At 44.2% G+C, this 25,858-nt stretch overlaps 1 protein-coding gene across 3 annotated transcripts in view; it reads left to right on the top strand.

Annotated features, from left to right (window-relative positions):
- actn4 (actinin, alpha 4) overlaps nucleotides 1-25,309 on the top strand; it is a 56,746-nt gene extending 31,437 nt beyond the window's left edge. Inside the window, exons 2-22 of one of the 3 annotated variants that reach the window (XM_080888412.1) lie at nucleotides 3,060-3,174; nucleotides 3,638-3,757; nucleotides 6,174-6,260; nucleotides 7,925-8,012; nucleotides 8,799-8,877; nucleotides 9,032-9,113; nucleotides 12,470-12,555; nucleotides 13,876-13,968; nucleotides 14,074-14,199; nucleotides 15,025-15,129; nucleotides 15,472-15,619; nucleotides 15,706-15,856; nucleotides 16,704-16,812; nucleotides 16,960-17,100; nucleotides 17,281-17,463; nucleotides 17,759-17,893; nucleotides 18,325-18,504; nucleotides 18,734-18,880; nucleotides 21,391-21,456; nucleotides 22,372-22,530; nucleotides 23,268-25,309. In XM_080888412.1, coding sequence (XP_080744538.1) covers nucleotides 3,060-3,174; nucleotides 3,638-3,757; nucleotides 6,174-6,260; nucleotides 7,925-8,012; nucleotides 8,799-8,877; nucleotides 9,032-9,113; nucleotides 12,470-12,555; nucleotides 13,876-13,968; nucleotides 14,074-14,199; nucleotides 15,025-15,129; nucleotides 15,472-15,619; nucleotides 15,706-15,856; nucleotides 16,704-16,812; nucleotides 16,960-17,100; nucleotides 17,281-17,463; nucleotides 17,759-17,893; nucleotides 18,325-18,504; nucleotides 18,734-18,880; nucleotides 21,391-21,456; nucleotides 22,372-22,530; nucleotides 23,268-23,426 — 2,559 coding nt within the window. In that variant the 3' untranslated portion in view covers nucleotides 23,427-25,309. Of the gene's footprint in view, nucleotides 1-3,059; nucleotides 3,175-3,637; nucleotides 3,758-6,173; nucleotides 6,261-7,924; nucleotides 8,013-8,798; nucleotides 8,878-9,031; nucleotides 9,114-9,827; nucleotides 9,914-12,469; nucleotides 12,556-13,875; nucleotides 13,969-14,073; nucleotides 14,200-15,024; nucleotides 15,130-15,471; nucleotides 15,620-15,705; nucleotides 15,857-16,703; nucleotides 16,813-16,959; nucleotides 17,101-17,280; nucleotides 17,464-17,758; nucleotides 17,894-18,324; nucleotides 18,505-18,733; nucleotides 18,881-20,497; nucleotides 20,579-21,390; nucleotides 21,457-22,371; nucleotides 22,531-23,267 lie in introns of all 3 variants that reach the window. The other 2 variants (XM_080888411.1, XM_080888410.1) reach the window with 2 other exon arrangements.
- The last annotated feature ends 549 nt before the right edge of the window (nucleotides 25,310-25,858 follow it).

Consider the following 25,858-nt stretch of genomic DNA (forward strand, 5'->3'; position numbering starts at 1 on the left):
GCTTCCTGGTTTCTTTTTAGTACAAGCTCAGTTCGGTATTGCATTCTTGTTCCTTTTCACTGCTGTTATAGGTGCTGTTTGTCCGCAGTGAGAACATAGAGCAGTTATTTCAGTACAAACGCGTCTCAGACCATCACACGACACATGCACAGCAGCTCGATTTCTGTTATTTCTAAAGTCTTTTAGTTTTGGTTTAAAAGTGTATTTTTTTTCTCTACACTTGGATTTGGTTTAGTTTCAGTCAACTATACAGTAACTTTACAGAGTGGAGCAGAGAGAACAGCTCGTAGCCTGAATGTGGCCTCTAACACGGCACTGCACTTACTCGGGTGCCCAGAAGTACATTTGTTAAGTTTAAGGTGGACTGAATAATACGTTTGTAGAAATGGTTGAAAATGGAGACTCTCCATTTTTTTTCTTTTACTTTGCAAAGCACAGGTGTGCGCTTGTAGATGTTGTGTGCACCACTTGGACTCTGTAAGGAATGCCAGACATCAGCCCTGTATGAATGATGGGAAATGGGCTTTGCAAGGCGCATTGTGTAAAGTATTTTCAAACTGTGAAACGTTGAGTGAGCGCGAGGTGAAATACGCTCTCAAAAGCTGGACTGTGTTGCAGAGAAAGATTAGAAAATGAGTAAACTGTTGATATGTTTGGATGACGACAGTTTGCCGGCTTCGTGGCTCCGGTGCGGCGTCTTGGTGACAGCTGACAGCCGCGTCCAGTGATGAATGCATCTTCGCTCTGATTGTCTGCTCTGTGTTAAACCGAGCTGTAACTTCCTGTCGTTGCAGTGCCACTTCCTCCTGCATTGTGTGTTAGCGAGGGCATTGTCTTTTGTCACTCTTCCCCCTCCTGCCCACCAACCTTGTTTGTATGTCCGTTTGTTTATGTGAAATGTATCTCCTCCTCCTCCTCCTTCCTCTCTGTCCTCGCCCTCATTCTGTGTAATTGTGTGTGTCGGGTGGAGGGGGTTGGTATCGGGCGGTCTGGGGGAGGGTCAGGGAGAGGCAGAGGGAGCGGGCTGAGGGAGTGTACGGGGGGCTGAAGGGTGCCATTATCCAAGAGGCTCAATGGGTGCTTTGTGCCAGTATCCACAGTGGGATAGCGGGTAAAGGGGCAGGGCGGCGAGCAGCACCCTGTCATAATGTTTATGAACACACAGCTCAGGAGACGTGGAGTAAAGGAAGTGTGGGTGGGTGAAGTGGGCTGATAGACTTTAAATACAAACTGTTAACTCTGGTGGAGGCTCATTAAATATGACCACAGATTGAAAATTGATATCACCATTTGTTGACGTAATCCTTGTGAGCTGATGTTTAAACCCTCTTTGTACGAGGGGCAGCCAATCAGAAGAAAGCTGGCTCGTCAGACGGGAGGAGCTTAACAGCTCATTTCAGGAAGAGTGCAAGATGGTCTGAGACAAATCAGAATGAGTTTGTGCTGTGAATCATGCAAAGCTACTGTAGACACAAGGCTGAATATGCAGACATACTGGAAATGAGCACAAGTCCCTTTTTAAAGCTGGGAAGTTATCAAAGTTGTCTGTTGTGTGTCTGTTGTGTGTCCCGTCTGAGTCTCAGTTTACATTCTGGATTTTGTGCTGCCTTCCAAGTGCGCTGATGCACATACTTGGATTAGACTGCTTCATGCTTAGATGTTTAGGTTATTTAGTTTTTAAACAAACATGTGCACCAGTTATTTCTCTGAGCTTTGGGACATTTTCAGCATATTACAAAAATAAACTTCCCAATTTTTCTCATTTAACGAGCACTTGCCATTTTAATGATCTTGCACATAGATACAAACACTGCTAGACTGATGGGTGCTCACACTAAACATGGCCTGTCTTGGCTCTTGCTTGGTAAAGGGGGATAACATGTAGGTCATGTGGGCACACAACTCTGACTGTGAGCATAGAAGCTCCACCCACTTTAAAAAACCTGCTGTTTGCATGTGTCAGCCAATCAGAAGAAGGTATGAGTCAGTATGAGTTAAGTGAGGCCTGTTCTGGAGATGGGTTGACTTTAAGCTGGATTCAGTTATTTTTATTGTTAAACTTTATTCAACACTAACATACAGGTTGTTGCTGTGCTTCCTTTTGTTTTACCTTATGTCTTTATTGTCAAACCCTTCCTGCTGGAAGGTCTTCCCTGTCACCGTCACTTCTCCTACTGGACAGTTCCTCGTAAAGCTACACCTACATTTCATCTCCAGAGCTTTCGTGTTGCTTAAAACTGCCTCTTTAATCTCCCAAGTACATAAATTACAGTTTTTCTGTTTTGAACAATAACAAAAAATACTGACCTCAATCTCTGCTTGCACCATTGCTGAAAGTGTGCATGCTCGACCTCCATGTATTTTAGTCTCTTGGCATTTTTACGCACTTTCCCCAACTTGCATAATGAGTCATGTAACAGATGAATGCGTCCAAGTGTGTTAGACAGTCTGATGTTGTGCTGCAATTGAGATGTTTGGAGAGTGATGTGACAAAATTTTGTTTAAAAAAAAAAAAAAGTGCTGCAGGATCTGCAGTCGCGCGCCTACCTCTAATGTGTTTTTAAAGAATGACGGCTAACCAGAAAAACCAATACACGGTTTCCAAGCAGCGGTGGATGTACATGATTTGCTGATTTACTCAGATGTCCGTCTGATTGCAAGTAAAAATAATAAAGTAGATCGTTGGCATTGTGTGCTGACCTTTTAATGACAGCAGCGTCAGACACTGAGAGCCAAGATGGGGCTGGGTTGGTTAGTTTTCTGTCTTTTTAGCTTAAACGACTTTGTAGGGTAACTATGCATGAAGTGTTTTGCTACTGAAATGCCAACTCCACATCTTCGTGTGTGACATGTAGTTAAACTTTCACGTCGTGTTTCTCCCTGCACTTCCTGTCTTATCAAAGTGTCTCCCTGACCTCCCTTCCTGCCCATTGAATTTCATTTTCTTTCATTCACTATTCAAAGTGGTTTATTATTATAAAAGCTACACAAATATTTTGACCCGGGCTGCAAATAACCCCAATTGTCTTTTTTTTTCTCCCTCCTTTGCTCTCGCGCAGACGTTCACGGCGTGGTGCAACTCCCACCTGCGGAAGGCCGGCACGCAGATCGAAAACATCGAGGAGGACTTCAGGGATGGGCTCAAACTCATGCTGCTGCTCGAGGTCATCTCCGGTGAGTCACCGTCCGACCTCAGAGAGCCGGAGTCGTCAGAAAATTAGGGCGGGTGTACAAGTTTTTAATTAAACGTCTGCAATAATGAAGTGTTTCTGGAGTGAGTCACACAGAAGCCGCAGAAAAACTTGTGGGTCTCAATGAGAGGGAAAAATATTTTCAGATGTTGACGATGCACAGCATCTCCGGGGTGTCGTCGCCCAGTTTCCGACATCAGTATTAATCGCAGGCATTTAAAGACACAGCAGTGGGTTTGGGTTTGTAGCAGTGGAGCTGTTTGTGTTAGCGCTGCTGTCATTCACTAATGACGTTTGGGCTCAGATGTGGCTTCCTTTTCAAACTCACTCCAGTTTCAAGTGAAGCCGGCGTCGCTGCTGTAACTTAAACCTCCCTGAATGTTGCCCGTGGAAACATGCTCAACCTCAGCTAAGTGGCTCTTTTCTCTGTTCCTGTGTGTTTGCAGGCGAACGGTTACCCAAACCTGAAAGAGGCAAGATGAGGGTCCACAAGATCAACAATGTAAACAAAGCCCTGGACTTCATCGCCAGCAAGGGAGTCAAGCTGGTGTCTATTGGAGCAGAGGGTGAGCCTTCATTCACGTCACTGCCGGCACGAGTGTGAAGTTAAAACTCTCACTAACTGCAGATCTAATCGGAGCGGTTCGCTTAAATGTTTGAAAGCGTGGCTGAAAGTGAACATTCGTGGTGATTTTATACTTAGTGGTGAGCTTCGGCTCATTAATGGTCCTTAAATGGGAGCCACTAATTGCAGCTGTAATGTGAGTGAAAGCGATTCAAAGCAGGAAGACGTTAAAACTAATAAGGCCTTTTAATGTAGACGCAGATTTTCCTTTTTTCCTTATTTTCTATCAAAGCTGTGCTCACTGTGCTGTGGTATGCAACAGTGTCAGGGAGCTCCGGACAAACAGGGCTCAGACTATGAGGTGTAGGTACGGTTTGTTGGTATTCGCGCTCCAAAATTTCCCTCAATCCAAAGAGTTGAGTTGTATTTATTTAAAGACACTGTATTTTCTAAGGAGGGCCAGGAGGGCCAAAATGAATTAAATATGCCGTTAAATAATTTATTAAATGTTTTAAATGTAATGAACGAGCATTTAATTAATTATTTAATGGTGTATTTAAGTGTATTTAGTTAATTCATTTTGTCACTCCTGGCTCTCCATAATTTCCCTGATAAGACATTTAAGTCGTTCCGTAACAGGTGACGTGGTCAGCTGTGAACTTTCACATGCGATTGATTTGATGCGCAGTGACACTTTTACCAAGTCCTCGCAGAAGCAGGTCTTTCCACTCAGCAGCCATCTTGGTGACACCACCTGGCAGTTGTTTTGTCTGCTAAACTGGGGGAGGGGCTTGAAGGCTGGCTTCAGTGGTCATGTCTTTCCCCCCAAATGCTAATTCCACAAAGTGCTGAAAACATGCTTCAGTTCACAGCTGAAGTTGTGAGTGTCGGCACAATAACACTACAGGGTCACTTCACACACACTGCATTGTGTCAACTCCTTCTCATTTCCTACATGTCACCCTGATTCCTTTACACGCTTTTCTAATGAGACGTTTCATCGTTAAGCTTCTGCTGATAGAACCTCTGCTAAGAAACTCTGGTAAGATACATGTCTGTCAAACCGATCTTCATCCTGCTGACTGAGGGCGGCGTAGAGGTGTGTGTGTGTGTGTGTGTGTGTGTGTGTGTGTGTGTGTGTGTGTGTGTGTGTGTGTGTGTGTGGGGGTGGGGGGGGGGGGGGGGGGTCGGTCGGTCGGCTGCAGGACGCTGACCTTTCTCCTACTATCAGAGCAACCATGACATTCCTGTAGCATGACGCTGCTGATACTGGTGACCACTGAACACAAAGTATGGCGCGCACACTGCGCGCTGTAAACACACTCCGGCCTTCTGTGAAAGCAGCAGCCCGTTAAAGGTCGTCGGCTGGAAACTGAGAGGAAAATGCAAACGTAGCAGATGGAAGAGGGAAAAACCCTCTGTCAGGATGCTCAGTGCACACTTTCCCTGGTCAGATTCTTCAAATTGAAAAGTTGTTTCCCAGGGTTTTAAACTTGAAGCACGTCATTTTCTAGCTAGCTGCTGCTGCTACAAGATTAGCTGAAACTCTGAGTGCGCCTCGCGTCCCTGTTCACACCAGGATCGGACTGATCCTCCTCTGAACGGTTTCACCGCTGCTGTTTGTTTTGCACCTGAGCAGCCAAATGAATCACAACCAGCCAAGTGTGATTTACCTGAACCTGAAGTGCAGGTGTGAATACACCTTTATTGTAAGAAGGGAAAAGGCGGAGCCTCATCGCTTTAATTGTAATTTACTATTTAAATCTGCTGACAGCTGAAGGTGGATACGAAATTAACCACAAAGAATGTGAACCTACAATAAAAGCACAAATTCCAAGTTGAGTGTGTGTCTGTGAGAAAGCATGACAGGACTGATAAAACCTCTAAGAATGTCTGAGAACAAAGAGTGGAATCTGCTCATTAACGTAACCGTCATCGTTCACCGGCCAAACTCTGAAAACCGTATTGGAGAATGTTCCAGTTCCGATGCTGCCAGGATTTACATTTATTCACATTAACAATGAATTTATTTGTTAGATGAAGTTCTGATGTTAAATTATCCACACAATACTCACATAATCTGCCCTCCTCATCAATTTAATCCTCCCTGTTTAACCGACACGACACGTTAAACAGTCATTATGTGCCTTTGCCAGTAAAAAGTCATCTTTCCCCAGATTTCACTGATTTTTATGAAAGAAATCTTTGTTTGAGCATCACACTTTCCCTGGAATTAGCAGAGACTCAGCAGCCGTTACACATTAAGCGTAGTTGTGAGTGGGTGTGCTGGCATTATTAAATGGAACAGCAGATGTAGGATTGTAAAAACAGCAGTGATGGACAAGAACTACGGTTCTTGGGGTGTAACAGAGAAACACAGTGATTGATTAAGTTGTGTGTGTGTCTGTGTGTCATAGAAATCGTGGATGGAAACGCCAAGATGACCCTGGGAATGATCTGGACCATCATCCTCCGCTTCGCCATCCAGGACATCTCTGTAGAAGGTGCAGCTTCCTGTTATTCATATCCATAAAAACTGTCGCACCTCGCTCTCTTCTTTCTTCGTTTTTTTTATCCATCACTTAAATAAAAACCAAAAAAATCAAACTCTCTAAAGTTCAGCTCCCAGCCAGGTTTTTCAGGCCAGCTGACTGACAAAGACCTGCAGCAGGCTTTTATAGACCACTTGGAAAAGTTGCACTTTCTTGTGGCTGCAGCCAGAAATGCAGATAACTGACAACTGAGGCTACAAGTTACCTACAAATAAGTAGAGCACCGACATCTTGGGCAGCCTGAGTGCAGTAAACCTGCAGCAGTTTATATTTACCAGATAATTTCATCGTTTTCAGAATCAGAATCAGAATCAGAATACTTTATTGATCCCTGGGGGAAATTATTTTTTGTTACAGTGCTCCATTTTAAACCAACATTAAGACAAGACAGACAATACGCTAACTAAGAATAGTACAATATATACATATATATACATACATACATAAGTCACTTATAAATAAATATTTGGAAAAGAAACATGTGTAGTTTTAATTCTCAGAAAGGCACCAACATCCAAAATCAGGTTCCAGAGCTCTAATTTAGGGACTTCATTGGCAAGGCTGAGGCCTAGCCTAAGGTAGTGGCTCCTTTGTTGGCATTCACCTGTGACTCAGAGCTTTATTACACTAGAAACACTTTAAGAACGAGCAGTTTAAAAATTCACCCGCTGTGCATCTGTTTTTAGGGGGAGATTGAGCTAAAGAGCACAGAAGTGTTTTTGTAGCAGGCTGTAAAAATGTTATTTTCATGGCTGGACTCGAGCATCATGGGAGTCTGTGGGGATCGACTCTCTTTCAGAGCAGACCTAAAGTTAGAGGAACTGCAGATTCTGGCACTTCTGCACTGGCTTCATTTTTAAGCCCTGAAGGTTGCTGCAGTTACAGATGTACGGGCTTGATATGCATGTAGGAAGTGGAAACACACACACACACACACACACACGATGAAATAAAGCCAAGATGAAACAGGTGTGCCTGAAACAAGACCGATCACGTTAAACTACATATTGCTAGCAGCACAGTTCTAACTCTGCCTGGTTATGTGCTGTTTACATGTTATCAGAGCAGGTTTAGAAGTAAATAGTTTAAATACTGATGAGTTAATTATTCGAGTTTAGTCCCACAGAGTCAACCCAACAGCCCAAATCTGTCCTGATGAACTTTCTGACAGTAAAACCAGCCGATGACTCATTTGTGCATTAACGTGTGCGTTAGCTTTGTGTTGATAAATGTGGAGGTGAGGTTCATTTCTCCTCTCTGAGCACAACTGACTCTGCAGGCTAATTAAAAGAGTCTGAGTTGAATTAGCTGCGGTGGGTGTGGGCTGCTAGAAGTCATTGGAGTAATTCTCCATATTAGCGGCGGATATTTTGTCAGTGTGTGTGGAGGAACCTAAAGCAAACACAAACATCCTCATATTTTCAATTCTGCTCATGAGCACCGTGGCCGTTTATATTTAGCACGCTGAAAACGGCCTCGGGTATTTCTTGGTCTGCTTGCACAAGGCTAATCGACTCAAACGGTCAAAGCAGCTGAATGAATGTGATGCAGAGACATTTCCCCCCGTGTGCTCCGACTGATCACGTCTCTTGTCTCCTCCTCTCCTCTCTCTGCAGAGACCTCTGCCAAAGAGGGTCTACTCTTGTGGTGCCAGAGGAAGACGGCTCCATACAAGAATGTCAATGTGCAGAACTTCCACATTAGGTAACGTACACACAGGGCTTTACGTTGGACTCGTTTTTAAAGGCTTCTATTGTCAGATGAAAGCAGTTCACACACAGTAATATTGTGTTGTAAAGACCAACAAAACCTTGAGAGAATCCAGTTGAGGAATCCTGCGGATACAGTGAAACTCTCCAGTGGCATTGATGAAATGTGTTTGTGGTTAAGTGTGGTATGTGAGCAGCTGTCCAGTGTTCTTTTTTTTTTTTTTTTTTTCCTTTATATGAAAAATACTGATCTGAGAGTTTCTTAAACTCAGCATAAAAGTTGAGTTGGCGCACACACAGGCGCACGCAGATACTTCCCTGAACCTTTCTGGATTCAGCTCAGGTGTTCAACGCTTACATGAAACCTCAAATCTGCTGCTGTTGTGTAGAAAGGGCGCCCCCTGATGGAGAGAGTGCAACATGGCACAACTGTGCTGTAAATAGACAAATGTGATTATTTGCTCTCTGTTTCAATATGAAAAACTGTGAGAAGGAATTCAGAAGCAGCTGATGATGATGTATCACATGCAACACGTCCAGATATAATCAATCAAACCATCTTTCACCCAAATTCAGCTCGAAAAGAATGTTAATGAAGTTCATTTAGTTTCAGATCAGTTCATAAATTAAGTTCAGTGTCACAGTGGAGATGTGGATCTTGGTCCCAGCGGCAGATCGGGACAGTTTTTGTTCACGGCGCCGATAATGTCGACTTGTAATGCAGCAAATGTGTGAGCGTCACCTCCACCCTCACCCCGAACTCGTCTTTTCTCTCCAACAGCTGGAAGGACGGTCTTGCCTTCAACGCTCTGATCCACAGACACAGACCTGATCTCATCGACTACGACAGCCTCAGAAAGGTGAACAGCTTCACACTCCTCCACTCTCTTCAAATATTTCAGTTTTTGGGTCAAACATGGTGAATCGAAATGCTTTCATATCTGTTGTTAAGTTGTGTTACAAATGCCTGAAGCGACTCACTGGCTTGTTTGCCGTCTGTGATTTGCTGTTTAGGATGATCCTGTAACCAACCTGAACAACGCCTTTGAGGTGGCTGAGAAGCACCTGGACATCCCCAAGATGTTGGACGCAGAAGGTAATAAGTCGGCTGTTGATCTGTGCGTCTCTGCCGGATCTGTCACTGCGTGTGTTAAAACATCACGGGCTTGTTTACGTGCACAGAACAAAGTGACTGTTCATAACGTAAGATGTGGAAGTGGTGTGACAAAAGTGAACCAGGTGTTTTTTTAAAACAGTGACACAGTTTGTCATTTCTGACCAGTCTGTAACATCAAATAGGAGTTTACGTGACTTTTCCTGGGAGTCCGTCTTTGCAGCACGTACATGTGACTGTAGCTCCACGCTGACCTGCACGGGGTTTGTCGCCGCGTTGTGTGCATGTAAATGTGCCCGATCTCCAAAGCGTGTTCGGGTTCTCGGTGACAGGACACGCGAGGCATCTTCAGGATCGACGTTGCTCCTCCTCCTGTGTTCATCTGTATGTGTGACCATGTTGAACATCCACGTTTCCTTCACAGGATCCATTCTTGTCATAACAAGCCACTTTTTCTTTTTGCTTCAAACTCTACAGAAAGAAATCCAAGTTGTGTATTAACTGTACCTGAGCTGTGTGTGTCTACGTGTGTGTGTGTGTGTCGTTGTATTTGTTGTTTGCATGTCAGGCTGTTGGCAGCTACAGCAGCTCGTTAAATGAGTTTGTGTGCGTCTTGTTGTAATTGTGTAATCACTTGTCCTGTGTCTTGCCTGTATGTGTGCGTCTTCATAACCATGGTCTCCCCCCGACTTGTAGACATTGTGAACACTGCTCGCCCAGATGAGAAAGCCATAATGACTTATGTGTCCAGTTTCTACCATGCCTTCTCTGGAGCACAGAAGGTACCCTCTGAGCCAACGTCAACCTTTAACCTCCTTTTACTAACAAGGTGCTGCTTCCTGTCCAGCATGGCCACGCTCTGTCTCGACAGCCAGGACGCTGGGTTTGTTGGGACGCTGGATTTGTGGGGACACAAACACGCAAACGATTTCAACATTAGCATGCTGGTGAAAGCGGTAAATGTTTGCCGTACAGAAATGAGTTTGTGGACTAAAGCTGCGTTTAGTTTTATTTTTAGCTAAAATCTGTCAGATGGAACTTTTCCCATGGATATTTTTACATTTTTGAACAGTTGTGGTTGAAAAAAAAACTAAAAATCAAAACAAAATGAACAGAAACCTCTGATTCAACATGTGGAAGTCCCCATCCTTTAAAATAAAGTCCTTCCAGGAAACAAAAGGACAAGGCCAGCAAACAAAATGCTGAAATATACGATCACCGTTAGGACGTTTCTGTTTTCTCCCACCACTAAAAGCATCCAGGTCTGAGGCGCTCTCCTCAGGATAATCTCACTGCTTTCACTTCCTCTTAAAGGAGACCCTGTTAGCTTTTTAGCATGTATCACACTGAGGTTCATCAGGGTTCATTTTCTTCTGCCACTCTGACCATGATCCAAAAACTTTCTCCACAGATCCAGAGGGAACAGTTCCCTCAGCCAAATGAAACCCAAACTCAAAATGAGAATATTCAGTTATGCACCAGCTACGTTGCTTTAATCTGAGCTGTGTATTCACTGAGTTGAAGCATATTAGGATCTATGCAACATCTTCTCTTATACCAAATTTAAACACATTTAGCATCAGACTGCTTTTGGCAGTTTTTCACTGTTGGGAGGAAGTTAGACCGAACCTTTACATCCACAAAGCGTCTAAATGCAGAAGCACAACTTCATTCCTATTTGTTGTTCATTATAACTGTTTGCAGATTTTTTTTTTTTTTCATGTACATGTAGGAAGAAAAGGTAGTTCCAGTTCATGTTGGCTGCTATTGTTAAGATTTGGCTTGGAAAAACTGTCACTTCCTAATATTCAGAGAACATGGCATGCAAAGAAGTGAACCCGCCCCGTTAAATGATGGAGTTCCTCCTTTTTAGAGCAGCTCTCGGGCTTTTTGGCCCATCTGGCACTGCAGGTTGTGACCTTATCGAACTGTTATTTGAAAAGCTTTAGATGCGTATCGCTTTCTGCTTTACCTTTAGCACGTCTGTACAATAGTACGGCAAAACTGGAGTACCATCCTGCAGAGTCGGGGCTGAAACAAAGGCAGGAACTAATAACGATGAATAACACAGACAGAATAAAATCTGCATTATGTGCAGAATGAAATGAACGATATGTACCGAGATAAAAATATACGTGCAAAAAATCAAAGGAGCTAGTCGGATGATATCAGTCGATAAACTTTAGATGTTACAGGAAGGCTCACGAGCTCAGTCTTTACAAACACAAAGACCAGAAACCACTTTACTCTGTACACTTTCATAAACTGCTAAATTCAAAATTCCAGAATCAAATTCCTGCAGCTCAAAGTGAAATTTAGACTTTTAACATAATGTGCACGAGACAAATCTATAAGTAAAAACTCTTATTGTGGAGAAAGTTTGGTTTCAAATCATGCATGTCTCTGATAAAGTCAAGTAAATATGATGTTAAAGATTCATAGTGGGTCTGTCATAAATTTTATTAAATCATCTTCGTCCCTGTCCTCTCGTTACCCTCTTGTTTTTCCTCCTCCTTCCTCCTCCCCCCCCCTCCCTCTGGGCCCATGACAGGAAGCCAATCGATGCGTCTCTTGTTTGCTCGTCTTCCTCTAATTAATTTTCTGGCTCATTCAGAACTTGTTTGTTCCTCTGCAGTCTCACGAGGTGTGTGTGTGTGTGTGTGTGTGTCAGAAATGGGCACGAGTTCAGGTTTTGTTTTTAGCTGGTGAGTTATGTGCGTTAGCTCTCTGACCGCTGCGTTTGTACCAAACACAAACTCTGAAACGTCCACATTTACTGCTCTTGCCAGCATCGTAATTTATTCAACAACGTCACACAAATCGCGCCCGCTCCAGTTCACAGGAAGCGTTTTCATTCACCAGTCGCTGTGCTGCGTTCTCATTTTGTTCACTTGGTTATTTGAGAATATTTTTCCACCTGCAGTTGATGAAGACGCTGTAGTTGAGTACGAGAATAGAACTCTGAAGATGAAGAAGAATTAGTCAGTCAGTGTGCTGACATCATTGCCCTGCTGAGTGAACCCAGTGACCTCCATCAGATGGTGAATGAACCGCTTTGAGTGACTGGATTAAGCAGTTCATGCCTGTTTGTGTCCCACACTTGAACTTGTGGCTCCAGCGTCCCACGATTCCCTTCCAGAGGACTCCTCTGGTGGCCCTCACTTCCTGGTGACAGGAGGCGCTCCAAGCTGTGGCACTAACGAGGGGGCGCTCAACGTCGCCCCCACCTGACTCAGCTTTCTCTCACATCCTGCAGGGGGCAATCAAAGTGTAGCTTTGGGTAGCTTTGGCTTCACTCTGTCTCTCTCTCTCCCTCTGTTCTGCTGGGTGATGCGTAGACATCGTGGGTACGCTGAGGCCGGATGAGAAGGCCATAATGACCTATGTTTCCTGCTTCTATCACGCCTTCTCTGGCGCACAGAAGGTGAGCTCCTCACCCGTCAGACTCACATTAACACTCAGCGCTGCGAAGAAAAACCCTGAAATGCACCAAAGTTTCCATCGTTGGTAAAACACATTTGTTATTTAAAGTTTTTAGAGTGTGAAAAGATCAGAGGTGAAATCACAGCAACATGCTGGAATTCCAGCCCAGCGTTTATTAGATGGAAGTTTGAGCTGCTTTGCGTTTCTCCTCGCTCGATCCAACAGTTCAGCTGCACTTATGGTTTTATACAAATTCAGTCAAATATTATCTGCAGAACAGGAAACGGAGCAGGAGCATGATGGGAACTTTTGGTGCTTCTGTCTCGGCTCTTTGGACATCAGCTGTTTCCCTCAAAATGCTCCAGACTTTATGGGCTGGACTTAAACTCGGCGGTCACCTGCACTGATTGCTTTCCATGCATGCTTCTGTGGGTGATTTTGACGTTTAAATTTCTTCTTTTCCACTGAGATCATGCACAGATTTCGATTTATGGATATCTCAGCTGGAACATGAAACACTTTATATTGACGAGGATTCTTCCTCCGGGAAAGCGGCAAACCGCCGGTGGTCATGCTGCTGATGTGGTTTAGAGAAACCAGACCGGTCTGGATTCATTACTGTGGGAAACATTAGCTGATGTCTCAAGTTTCTTTTCAGCTATTAACACTTTTCAAACTATTCTAAATGTTTTACATGATATGACTTGTGTCTTATATTCTGGTGAAAGCATAGCCTGTAAGCTTATTGGACGAGCAGCATAAATGCAGATGTTTTGTTGTACAGTAGGTATGACCTTGAATCAGCTTATCAAATTCTGTGTTTTATATTTCAGTGGTACAGTAGTGTAATATCCTAGGCAGACGCACTGACGTGGACTGCAGCGCTACATGAACTGTAACTAGAAGCACTGATTCCCAGGTTTTGAAGGGAGATGCATGAAGTTTTAAATACACACAGAATGACTTTGGCACATTGAACTAACCATCGAGAGCTGGAGCATGTTTGTAGCAGTCATATTAAGCCCTGGTTTGACCTACATTGGCGTTTTTGCCTTATTTTAAATAACACGTGCCTAAACTTGGCTCGACATTCCTCCCTCACTGCCTGCGTGTGGAGTGTGCGCACAGATTTGAAAAGCAAAAATGCGTTTGTCACAGCTGCAATGAAAGGCCAGGCTGAGGTACTAATAAGCAGCGGTAGACACTTATTTTGAAGCTCAGTTTAGTGACTTTATTATGAAGCTTTGAGCTCAGAGAGTAGACTCTGATGGAGTTTTATCCAGTCATGTCCAGCTCCACTCATCACTCTCCCTCCTAATAGGCTGAGACAGCCGCAAATCGAATCTGCAAAGTGCTGGCTGTCAATCAGGAGAACGAGCAAATGATGGAGGACTACGAGAAACTGGCCAGTGATGTGAGTATCGAAACATGCCATCTTTTACTTGCACGGCAGACTTTGGAGAAAGGAGGACGACCCGTTCGTCTGTCCTGTTTTCACCACTGTCCTCTCTGCCTCCAGCTCCTGGAGTGGATCCGTCGGACCATCCCCTGGCTGGAGAACCGAACCCAAGAGAAGACTGTAAATGACATGCAGGTGAAACAGGAGGACTTCAGAGACTACCGCTGTGTGCACAAACCACCCAAGGTATAGAAAACCTCGCGTGAACTGTTCTCAGCATTTCTAAACAAAGAAAAAAGGCTCACAAACTCCTGGATCGCCTGCCAGACCCAAATCTTTGTAGTGGAAAGTTTAATCTCATTAATCTTACTCAGTGTTCAATATTTGTTTTCTTCCAAAATAATATTATTCTTCTTGACATTTAAAATCTGGGTTTTTAAACTCATTCATGGTGTAGCTTCTGCAGAGTGGTTGCTTGTGTCCCTGAGGTCCACTGAGGTTCATCAGTGTTTGTTCATTTTTGTTATAATTGTGTCCCTCTGGAGAGGAAACAAGGAGAAATAGCTCAGAGTCTGCTGGAAAATGTTTCTGCAAATATTTTCTCACATGTTACTCTGACCTCTCTCTGCACAGAGCTTCTTCAGCCTTTTATTATAAGCATTTAAATTGAGGCAGAGTTGTATACTGTGTATTCACATGAACCAGTTATTATAGTGTGTTAATCCCACACTGCGTGGCAGCACGAGCCCTTTTCCCAAGACCTTATTCTATGCATTTAGCTTATAATGCTCTGATTTTATGTCTGAAAATGCACAGGTTCTCTAAACCTGCATTCTTTCCAGTGACCAGCAGGGGTTGTCTTGTCCATTTAACCCGTACAGATGAACAGCTCTTCGGCTTCTTTGCTCTGACTTCAGATAACATTTTGAAGAGTTTATGCTCTTAATCGCTGGAACCTTTGTATCTGTCCTGGTGGCATCGCCATATAAGAGCGCTGTGCCCTCTCACATATGAATGTTGGTTTTCCTCTGCTGAATGTGTCCAGTGACACTGAGATGTTCCTGTCTGCAGGTCCAAGAGAAATGCCAGCTGGAGATCAGCTTCAACACTCTGCAGACTAAACTGAGACTCAGCAACAGACCTGCCTTCATGCCGTCAGAAGGACGCATGGTGTCGGTATGAAACTCGCACACAGTCGATGGGAAAAGTTACACCACACTTGAAGCTGCGCGACACAACTTCATTATCATCAGTCGCAAAGCAGCCTGTCGCACGCTAACAGAGGATTTCTAAAGATTGGTGTAAAAACTGATTCAGTTATAGCTTAGTGAGTTTAACACAGTCAGTGTTAAGTTACTTTTCTGTGTTTTTTTTTTTTTAACAAACAATCCAGCTTTAAGTTCCCTTGTAAATATTACAGCAGTTTCACACCACCTCTTTCACACTTTTCTGCACGTATGAAATGTTTTACTGTGTTTGGAGTTTCTGCTCTAAGTAACTCTTGCTGTTTGCTCTCAGGACATCAACAAAGCGTGGCACAATCTGGAAGGAGCAGAGAAAGGCTACGAGGAGTGGATCCTCAGCGAGATCAGGCGTCTGGAGAGACTGGAGCATCTGGCCGTCAAGTTCCACCAGAAGTGTGCCATCCATGAATCCTGGACCGACGGTATGTAAATTCCATCGCGGTGAAGCAAACGTCTTCACGACGCCAGAATGCTCGTCTCTGAATAAGTGAGGCTTTTGTGCATGCAGGTAAGGAGGCCATGCTTACCCAGAAAGACTATGAGACGTGCACCCTGTCAGAAGTCAAGGCGCTGCTCCGGAAACACGAGGCCTTTGAGAGCGACCTGGCCGCCCACCAGGACAGAGTGGAGCAGATCGCCGCCATCGCGCAGGAGCTCAAGTAAGAGTGGAGCCGCTAACATCTCTGACTTCATTAGCATCGGTTCCTGAATGTTCCTCGTGGCTTCTTTCATGCATAAACGCACAAAGCAGGTCGGGCAGCTCTATTCTTCACAGTTTGTGATAATTCTTTCCTTTCACGTGGGTTTGTGGTCAGCATAGTACCTGCGCCTCGCTGTGAGGTGAAACACGCAGCATCATTTGCTGCTAGCTCCCGATGGCTCTCGTCTCCACGTCAGGGTTCATTTATTCTGAGTAATGAAGCTGCTAAATATGCACAAGTCTCATTTTGGAAACTTACTGATGGTTTGTGCTGCTGCCCGAAGCTGCTGGTGTGTAATAATCTGTTCCAGCAGATCATTTTTCACAGTTGGAGTATTATTCGTTTTATTCTCATTTGAATTCTTAGATGTACCGCCCGTGGGGCAAACAACTTTAACTTCAGTTCTTTCTTCTTTTTCTTCCAACACTCACATTATTTTCACAACTTCCTTTAACATCGTCTCGAGTTGCATTAAATTCACATTTCAGTCAGAAATGGACAAAACTACAGAGCAAAGTGGTGAAGAAGCAGCTCCGGTGTTCTTTGGAGACGCCTGTGCATTTTTTCAGAATAAAGAAGCAGCTTTGAGGCTTCTGTCAGGTCACTTTGGTTTGATCGACACAGACTCAGAGCAGTCGCCTGATGCCTTTCCCCTCTCTAAAATTTTAAACCAGACTTGACGTCCAAAATCTGACCTCACAGTCAGATGGTGTCGATTAACAGAAAGAAGTGCGTCTGAAAGGGAATCTGATCATGAGAAGTGCTCGACAAAGGAAAACCCCTTTTTCTTTTCTTCCTTTTCCAGTGAACTGGACTACTACGATGCCGCCAGTGTCAACGCTCGCTGTCAGAAGATCTGCGATCAGTGGGACGTCCTGGGAGCCCTCACCCACAAACGCAAAGACTCACTGGAGGTACGATTCGGCCTGTTTGTGCAGTACCTTTTGAGATTTAAAAGGATTTTGACAGGATCATCATTTGACACAATGAAATATCAAATGTATTTTAAAATGTATTGAAATGTATTTTAATAAGGCCGTCTTCTGTTTTCCTGCCGACAGAGGACAGAGAAGCAGCTGGAGTCGATAGATGAGCTGTACCTGGAGTACGCCAAGAGAGCGGCACCTTTCAACAACTGGATGGAGGGAGCTATGGAGGACCTGCAGGACATGTTCATCGTCCACAACATTGAGGAGATCCAGGTATCTGGGAACTGGGAAGTCAAGTGGTGAATAAACAAGTGCAGCATATGAAACATACAGCGGAGGTCCAGCACTGAGCCAAAGAAACGTTCCAGTGTTTACTATTTAAAGCCACAGAGCTGCGTTTATCCCACAAAAACGGAAAACCCAGCAAACGTGTTTCTTTCCTCCTCCTCTCAGGGTCTGATCACAGCCCACGAGCAGTTCAAGTCCACCCTGCCCGAGGCCAACAAGGAGCGCGAGGCTATCCAGTCCATCCAGTCCGAGGTGCAGAAGATCGCCCAGAGCAACGGCATCAAGCTGAGCAGCGGAAACCCGTACACCTCCATCACACCTGAGAGCATCAACAGCAAGTGGGAACAGGTGAGCTGCTGTTTAACGAAGGCTGACGTTAATCGTTTTAAGGCAATAAACGTGTAGCTCATTCATGCCAGAGCAGTAAACTATTAATGCTGTCTGCTGCTTTAATGACGCAGCGCAGATTTTTCCTCTTAAAAGCTTTTTCCCCGGTGAACCCTACATAGAAGAAGAACCTTTTGTCCAGTGTGTTAAAAACGCTGCCCTCTACAGGCTGAGTGACTGAATGTTTTTCTGCAGCTGGTGCTTCATGTTTGTGTGGGTGCAGTTGTTTCTAATTCTTCTTTGTGTGCATTTGCAGGCGATGGCTATGGTGCCACTGCGTGACAACGCCCTGCAGGAAGAGCTGAACAAGCAGAACTCCAACGACACTCTGAGAGCCACGTTCGCCACTCAGGCCAACACGGTTGGCGCTTACATCCAGGCCAAAATGGAGGTAACTGATCAGCCCCCACAGTCACAACGTGCTCAGCATTATGTCGAGGTTTTCACGTTTGCTCAGCTGTGTGCAGTTTGTCACTTTGCAGACACTTTGTGAAACACGGACTCACAGAGCAAATGTAAGACAGGGTGCAGGATTTACCCACAGCCTGAAGAGCTCTTCAGTTTGTAGATGTTGTATCCATGAGCTTTGTGTTTAGATTAGATCGTCACTGTGCATGCACACTGCGTTACTGAGAGCAGGAGGAATGAAATGTACTTCGTCTATTCATAGTTCAGGAACCGTAAATGATAACTCTTCAGCATCCTTACAGAAAAAAAAAATCTTACAGTCATTTGGAAAAGTTTATTTAGAAAAGTGTTTTTTGTTTTTATAAATATGTTCGAGTGTCAGCGTTTCAGGTGTTTGTGTGTTTGTGTTGCCAGGAAATTGGCAGGATATCCATTGAAATGAACGGCACCCTGGAGGACCAGCTGACCAACCTGAAGGAATACCAGAAGAGCATCATATCATACACACCCGAAATTAACAAGCTGGAGGGATACCACCAACACATCCAGGAGGCGCTCATCTTCGACAACCAGTACACTTCCTACACGATGGAGGTAACGCAAACGCGCACAAAACCTTCAGCAATGAATGAATGAAGTCTTTTTCACTTCCCAAATGAAAATGTTTGAAAGTAGGACAGCTGTGTTGACATAATGTGTGCATGAGCTCTGTAACAAAACGAGCTCATGCTTTGTGTTAACCTTTGAGGACACTGTCAAACCCGAGTCCTCTCTCGCATCTCAGTTCTTAACCTCTCCTGTCAACCCCGCCCCATCACTGCAGCACCTCCGGGTGGGCTGGGAGCAGCTGCTCACCACCATCGCCAGAACCATCAACGAGGTCGAGAACCAGATCCTGACGCGTGACGCCAAGGGCATCAGCCAGGAGCAGCTGTACGAGTACCGCGCCTCCTTCAACCACTTTGACAAGGTCAGGGCCCGAGCTCTGCGCTCACGGGTTATTTATTACACCTGTTCTGTTACCCTGTTATCAAACCTCACAGTATTACAGAGTATTGGGCGTTTAGGTTGGCAGTGAAACCTGAGGAGAAACCCTGTTTTTGTTTCATGTGTTGATCTAAAAATTATAAATATGAAGCGTTTAATGATTTTTACCATTACATATACAATACATGATGGTGTAGACCAGCTATGATGCACCAAGCATCTTATGTATTTGTCTGTGTAGAGTATAGTCGTTAGCAGTGGGTTAGTTGTGGTTAATTGGACTTCCTGAACAGTTTTCAGTGTGAGAATTTGGCCTCTGTTTTTCCTGTTTATTTATAATGTGACTGACTGGATGTTTAGACCTTAAATGGGGGTGAGAGAGGAGCCAGACATGTAAGTACTCATCCTGATGTTTCACTCGCGAGCACAGGCGGTGTTGGTGAAATTTAAAAAAAGGCACGGATGGTGACTGGCTTTTACCAGGAGGGTGAAGAGTGAGGAAACATCCAGTTAGCAAAAGGCTACTTGTTTTAAATCGGCTAAGAAATGCTACATTTGGTTTGAAATGTGTTATTTTTGGGTTGCACTTGGTCTTTTTCCCCTTACTGGACATGCAAACCTGCAGATGTCTGTCATCCCTTTGGAACGCTGTTTTCTGCATTTAAAAAAACTAAACTAAACCTACCAGATGTCATTTTTTGTGTTTTGCGGTGGTTAAACGTGATGATTGAAAGCTCTCAGCTGTCAGAGAGGAGGACGACACCGCCATCGTTCACCATCTCATGCCGCTCTGTGTGTGTCACTCATTCATGCCACTATCTGACACGGTGGTCACTCACCCGTCAGTCTTTTTGTTCGTCACATCAGTGTGTTTATTTCTTGACGACACAACACTGGAACTATTCTTCGCACTCAGTACAAAGAAAGCACTTGTAGCAACCCGCTGACCCCATTTCAGTCTTTGCATGGATACTTTTCTCTAAATTTGGGAACATTGTGTCAGTTTTCAATAAAAACTGAATGCAGTGATTTGCTAATTATTTAAATTCTGAACTATATACATTTAAAAATGCTGCAGAGACGACACCACAGTTTTTGAAACTGAGGTTTGTTCTCCCTTAAATATAGATTAATTTTTAAATTTTTGAGGCCTTAACATGTATCATAATTTAATGCATAAAAAATAAGCATAAAAAGGTAACAACTGCATTAAAACAGTGGATCTCTGAGTGAAAGTCTTTTGTGAAACCACAACAGTTCATTGCTGTGTCCATGAATGCAAGCTGCTCTGGACTGAAGAGGACCGGGATCATCTGTCTTTGTTATTCACTCACGCTCGTGATTGGTGGAGATTAAAAAGTGACAGTTTGTGAACATCACAGCTCTTGAGTGGGTGTGGGGGTTTGTGTGTGTGTGTGTGTGTGTGGCGACATTGTCTAAACATCCATAAATGTGTGTCCCTTCGTCCTCCATGTCTTCATCGTCTCCCTGCATGCTGTGGATCTCATGGTCACTGTCCTCCACCGCCACCATCCCTGTGTTACGATTGGTTCATCCTCACGATGCGGTGCTCTGTCATTGGGTGTTTGGCTGATCTCAGGACCACAGCGGGGCCCTGATGGCCGAGGAGTTCAAGGCCTGTTTGATCAGTCTGGGCTACGATGTGGAGAAGGACAAGCAGGTAGGAGCTCAAGGATTGGACGGAGGGAGAGCCGGCGTCATCGGCCTCTGAGCAGGAGCGCAGAGATCACAGCCACATTCAGCCAATCACAATCGATGTTTCTTTTACTGATTTTATACACTGACATATAGAAGTCAGACAATTCAGCATCTAGCAACATTTGTAGCTTAATTGATTTTATTTTTTCCACACCGGCTACAAATGGTTGATGTTTTGAAGCCATAAAAATTTGCATTGCAAATAAAAAAAAGTAACCAGAAACAGCCTGAAATAGACAAAAATGAAAAGAAACTATTTCGACATAATTGCATAAAATAAAATTGGATAAGCAGGTTGAACAATTACAGTATTAATAATTAGGTCAACTAAATGAGGTTTCTATTTTTGATACTCTGTGGCGTGATGAAGTGAAACTGGTCAGTGATCAGTCGGTGCTCCTGCTCAGAGCCTGCTGCCGTGCTCTGTGTTCAGGCAGGGTTCAGTCCATCGGCATGGAGGTTCATGGAGGTGTTGCGTCCCTGTTTGTCCACCGGGGGTCTCTGTTGTTTTGTGCTGCTTCAGCTCACTCTCTGAACGGACCCCACCCCTCAGCTGTCTGTCTGCCCGTCAGGTTTTTACTTTGCTGCGAGACTTTCTGTTAACTGTTTGTGCTTTTTATGGCTTTTTTCTCACTCACTCACTGTTTGATCTCAATATTTCTGTCCATCCTTCACTCTGCTGCTTTCTCTCTGTCCCTCGTATCTCTCTGACTCCGTCTTTGTCTACTCACCACCTCTTCCCTCCGACCTATCCTGTGCTGTGGCGGCCTGCAGAAGCGATCAGGACAGATGATGTCAGATGATTTCCGGGCTCTACTCATTTCTACAGGAAACAGCCTGGTACTGCTGCTGGCATGAAGCTCTTTCAGGGTGTCTGCAGGTCCAGAAATATCCTAATGCAGTTTAATTAGTCACAAGCTTTGAAGCACCCAAAAGAAGCAATTAAGGATGCTCTGTGTTTTTGCTTTTACCTGAATCAGAGGGACAGGATATGGATATGGAAGCTAGAACTTTTTGATTTATTCCATTATATTCTCGTCCAAGTCGGGCTTTGTCCCCTGCGGGAGGTTTAGCCTCTGACAAAATCAGTCCTGTTCATATTTTTATAACATTTAAACCAGGAAGTGAAACTCTTAATTCAAACAAATGGACCCAGGCAGGCAAATTATTGCTCAGTATTTCTAACTATTACTAATATTTTCTGTTTGGATATTTTGTGGATTTGCATGTGACCTGATACCTGCAGACACCCTGTGCTCTCCCTCTGATGCTCTCACTTCCTGTCCTTTTTTGTCACATGTGTCACTTTAACATCCTTGATGATCAGTACTAACTGAAGGAAGCTGATGTTTTTCATGTAGACCATCCAAATTACTCTTCACTGTTTTCTCTTCGTGTCATCATTTGTCTGTTTTTTTTCCCTCCATCCCAACCACATATTGGGACTCCCATTAGGACTTAATGGTAGTCCCTATATTTTACATGCTTACAAACTGCAGGGGTTTTAGTACTCTTTCTGATTCCCAGACAATTCCAAACGGTGAGGCTGTCCCCTCATTTTACAGAAATCTATTCACTTTTCTGTCCCTTTTTGGCCATTTGAATAAAAACTGACTTAAATATGAAATAAAATGACCACAGACTAACCTCTGGCTGTGGCTAATGCCTCTTCAGTTTGCTCCTGTAACTGTGCGTCTGTTCCCTGAGTTCAAAGCGCAGTCTCTTCTGGGTTAACCTGTAATTTGTTGATGCCAGGGCGAAGCCGAATTTAATCGCATCATGGGTATAGTGGACCCCAACGGCAGCGGCGCCGTCACCTTCCAGGCCTTTATCGACTTCATGTCCACGGAAACGACCGACAGGGACACCGCGGACCAGGTCATCGCCTCCTTCAAGATCCTGGCTGCTGATAAGGTGAGTGCAGAACGACATCAGTGCTCATTTTTGATTGGACAAGAAAAATACTGGAGAAAGAAATGTGCAGCAGGACGCTGACCACCAGCAGAGGGAGTATTTGTGTTCACAACTACAAGTCAACACAAGCTTGAGGTTGAATCTGTGCAGAATATTCCTTTTTGTTAGAGACGCCTCACAGGTTGATATTAGGATTTATAATAATAATAACAAGCATGAGCACTTTGGCTTTAAGCTGCATCAGCAGCCCAGATTGTCTGTGTTATGGTTCATTTAAGCACTGGCCCCTAAAACACTGAGTGATTAAAGCTTTGGAAAATCTTAGTGACTTCTATGACATCAGCTCCTCAGGCGCACACAGCCTGACATTTGGAGAAGTTTTATAGGACTTCAGTTGTATCTTGGACCTGCACGGTGCTTTAGAGCAGTGGTCCTCAAAGTGGGCTCTTAACAGTCTGCTGTGAGAGTGTGTGTCCTCAGCAAAAATGGACGAGTAACTGGGACGCACAGGTCCAAACTAATTCGGTTTAAAGATCCCAAGATATTCAATCTCCAGACTTGAACTTGTGATCTGAAATGATCCATCAAACATGAGTTTGGAACAAAATAATGATATTCAGCCAATAATACGATCCTCTGTTGTCTTAGAAGATCAATAACATAAGTTTTTCATCTCTATTAAGCCGTCTGTCATTTAGTGCTTTAGCAGTGAACTCTTTGCCTCCTGTTTCCACCAGAACTACATCACAGCTGATGAGCTGAGGCGGGAGCTCCCTCCAGACCAGGCGGAGTACTGCATCGCCCGCATGGCACCCTACACGGGGCCCGACGCTGTCCCCGGAGCCCTCGACTACATGTCCTTCTCCACCGCCCTGTATGGAGAGAGTGACCTGTAGAGGAGGCGAGACGAGGAGGAGGGCTGGACAGATGAGGGGAGGGAGAGGGAGGTAGAGGAGACGCCGTGAGTCGAGCGCTGGGAAGAATTTTGAGTGGTGGTCACGATGTGCCCCTGCGAGTGCCGGTTTAGAAATCGCTAAGAGCTTGCTGATTGAGCTGTAGTTCTCGTGGTTTGGCCTCCAGCCCCACTGTCACAAAAGGATGTTCAGCATCAGTTTGTCATAAAGGTTTATTTGAACGGGCACATCTGGGGGCGTCTGTGGGACGGGGGGCAGAGTTGCTCTGTAGTGCGGGTCCTTAGCTTCACCCTCTCTGCCTTCATGTGGTTTAAACGGGGAGGGACGGGGGTTAGGATTATGGGGGGGCACAAGCTAATCTGATACTTATGCTAATTTTTGTTTATTTTATTATAATTTTTCTTCTTCTTGCCGGGCGGGGGTCCAGGCCGTGTGTGGGGGGGGGGGGGGGGGTTTGATGTGGCGACTGGCAAGTTTATGTATTAGATCCTGGAGAGATTTATGCTGCGGGGTCAAGGGTCAGAAGGGTGGGATGGAGGGGCGGGGGAGTTGACCAACCACAGATAAAATGACCTATTCACCCATAATTCCCACGTTGCTGGATAAGGTGACCTGTCTAACCTCAGCTCTTTTCCTCTTCCTGTCTGCGTTTCTTTTTTTCCCCTCTTTTTTTTTTTTTTTTTTTTTTTTTTTCTTTCTCATTCGTTTTCTGGACCAGGTGGGTGGTGGGAGGTGGGGGTGGGCGGGGCTTAGCGCTGTACATACTTATTTTTTCAGTCTGAAGAATGACACACACAGAGTCCCAGCCGTTGAGAGTAATCAACCGCAGGCCTTTCAGTAGGGCAAAGTAGACATTTATTATTAAAAAGATAATAAAGAAAATGAAACAAGAAAACAGAGAAATTTAAAAGCAGTTTCACCAGTGGATAGGTTTGAGCTTCCAGAAGTCTTTTCTTCAGGTTTTACTTTTTAATTTTGGCCAAACTAACCATGGAAAAGTTGACCTAAAGGCCTTCTCCTGTATAAAATCCATGATGAGCAACAGCATAATAATTACAAATATCTGCTTCTGTGAAATTATTCCTCTGTTAGGCATCGGGTGCTTGTTTAAGTACGAAAACCTCACATTTATATAAAAGTTTATACTGTATTACTCAAAGTTAGTCGAGTTTCATCTACCTGGCATACATACGCGGGATGTCACTGATCCGTTTGATTGGCCGAATGAAGGTTCGTGAGGGGGAAGGTGAAAGTATTTAATAGATAAGCGTGCCTGTTGGTGGCTACAGCCCTGTTCCCTCCTCTATCTCTCTCCCCCTCACTTTCTCCCCCCTCCTTCCCCTCACTTGTTTCTGAAGAGAAGTACAAAAAATCACTGCTAAGGAAGGAGGGAGGGGAACGTTTGGGGAGTCTCTGTGTAAACATTCCATTGTACGCAAAACGAAGAAAAACTTTTTAAAAAAAGGAAAATTGTTATGTAAAAGAACTATGCAATCATATTGTGCGCTCAATATCTGGGGAAAGCTGTGGTCATCAAACCAGGTCCCGCCTGAGTTTCCTGTCAAAATTAAACGGAGGACAAGTGATTTCTCCCGTCTTCGTGGGAGAGGAGGGGGAGATGACGGGAAGGAAGCGGGAAGAGAAGACTCGGACCAAAAGCTTGTTTCTCTTTTTCATTCTTTTTTTCCCTGCGAGGTTGTAAAGAAATGAACTCTGGAATTGTGATTTTGTTTCTTTTTTTTTTTTCCTTTTTTGTACTCTTTAATATCAAACCTTATCTGCTGTACTGGAAACTGCAACGCCTTCTGTCTCTAATGATAAGTGAGTTTCACAAAGCACACATAAAAAGTTTCCTTACAAAAATACCTGCGACTGTCTTCATGCCTCGTTCTTGTGCGTGTCTGTGTTTTTAAACTTGAGCTACAAAAGAGCAGATTTTCTCTTTAACTGTAAAAAGGAAACAAATCTCCAGCTTTGTACTTTGTGATAATCTTTGGTTTGTTGTAGCGTTACCAAAGTCATTTAGGCAAATGTAAACAAACTAAAATGGGTCTTCAGTAACATCTTTTACACTCAGAGTGATTAAGGCATGCTGTGGTTACTGCAGCAGTTTTTGTTTGCTGACCAATCTGAAGGAAACATCATCATCCAGCACAATTGGGCTTATCCAGGTGACTTTCTTCAAGTCCACAGGAAATGTCCACTTAACCCTCAAAATGACCGTGATAAGTTAGCCAGTGGGATTGTTTGAGCGTTCATGAATTACTGAGAACCTGGAGTCAATGCAAAAGACTGCAGAGGTGGAACATTTAAATCACATTAAAGCTTGTAATTACAAAATAAACCCCGAATTTCACATGTACATTAACTTCCCATTATCCTCACCAAGAGGCCAATAAAAATACAAAGCTCTG

This window comes from Rhamphochromis sp. 'chilingali', assembly GCF_963969265.1.
Source record: "Rhamphochromis sp. 'chilingali' genome assembly, chromosome: 8".
Taxonomy (NCBI): Eukaryota; Metazoa; Chordata; class Actinopteri; order Cichliformes; family Cichlidae; genus Rhamphochromis; species Rhamphochromis sp. 'chilingali'.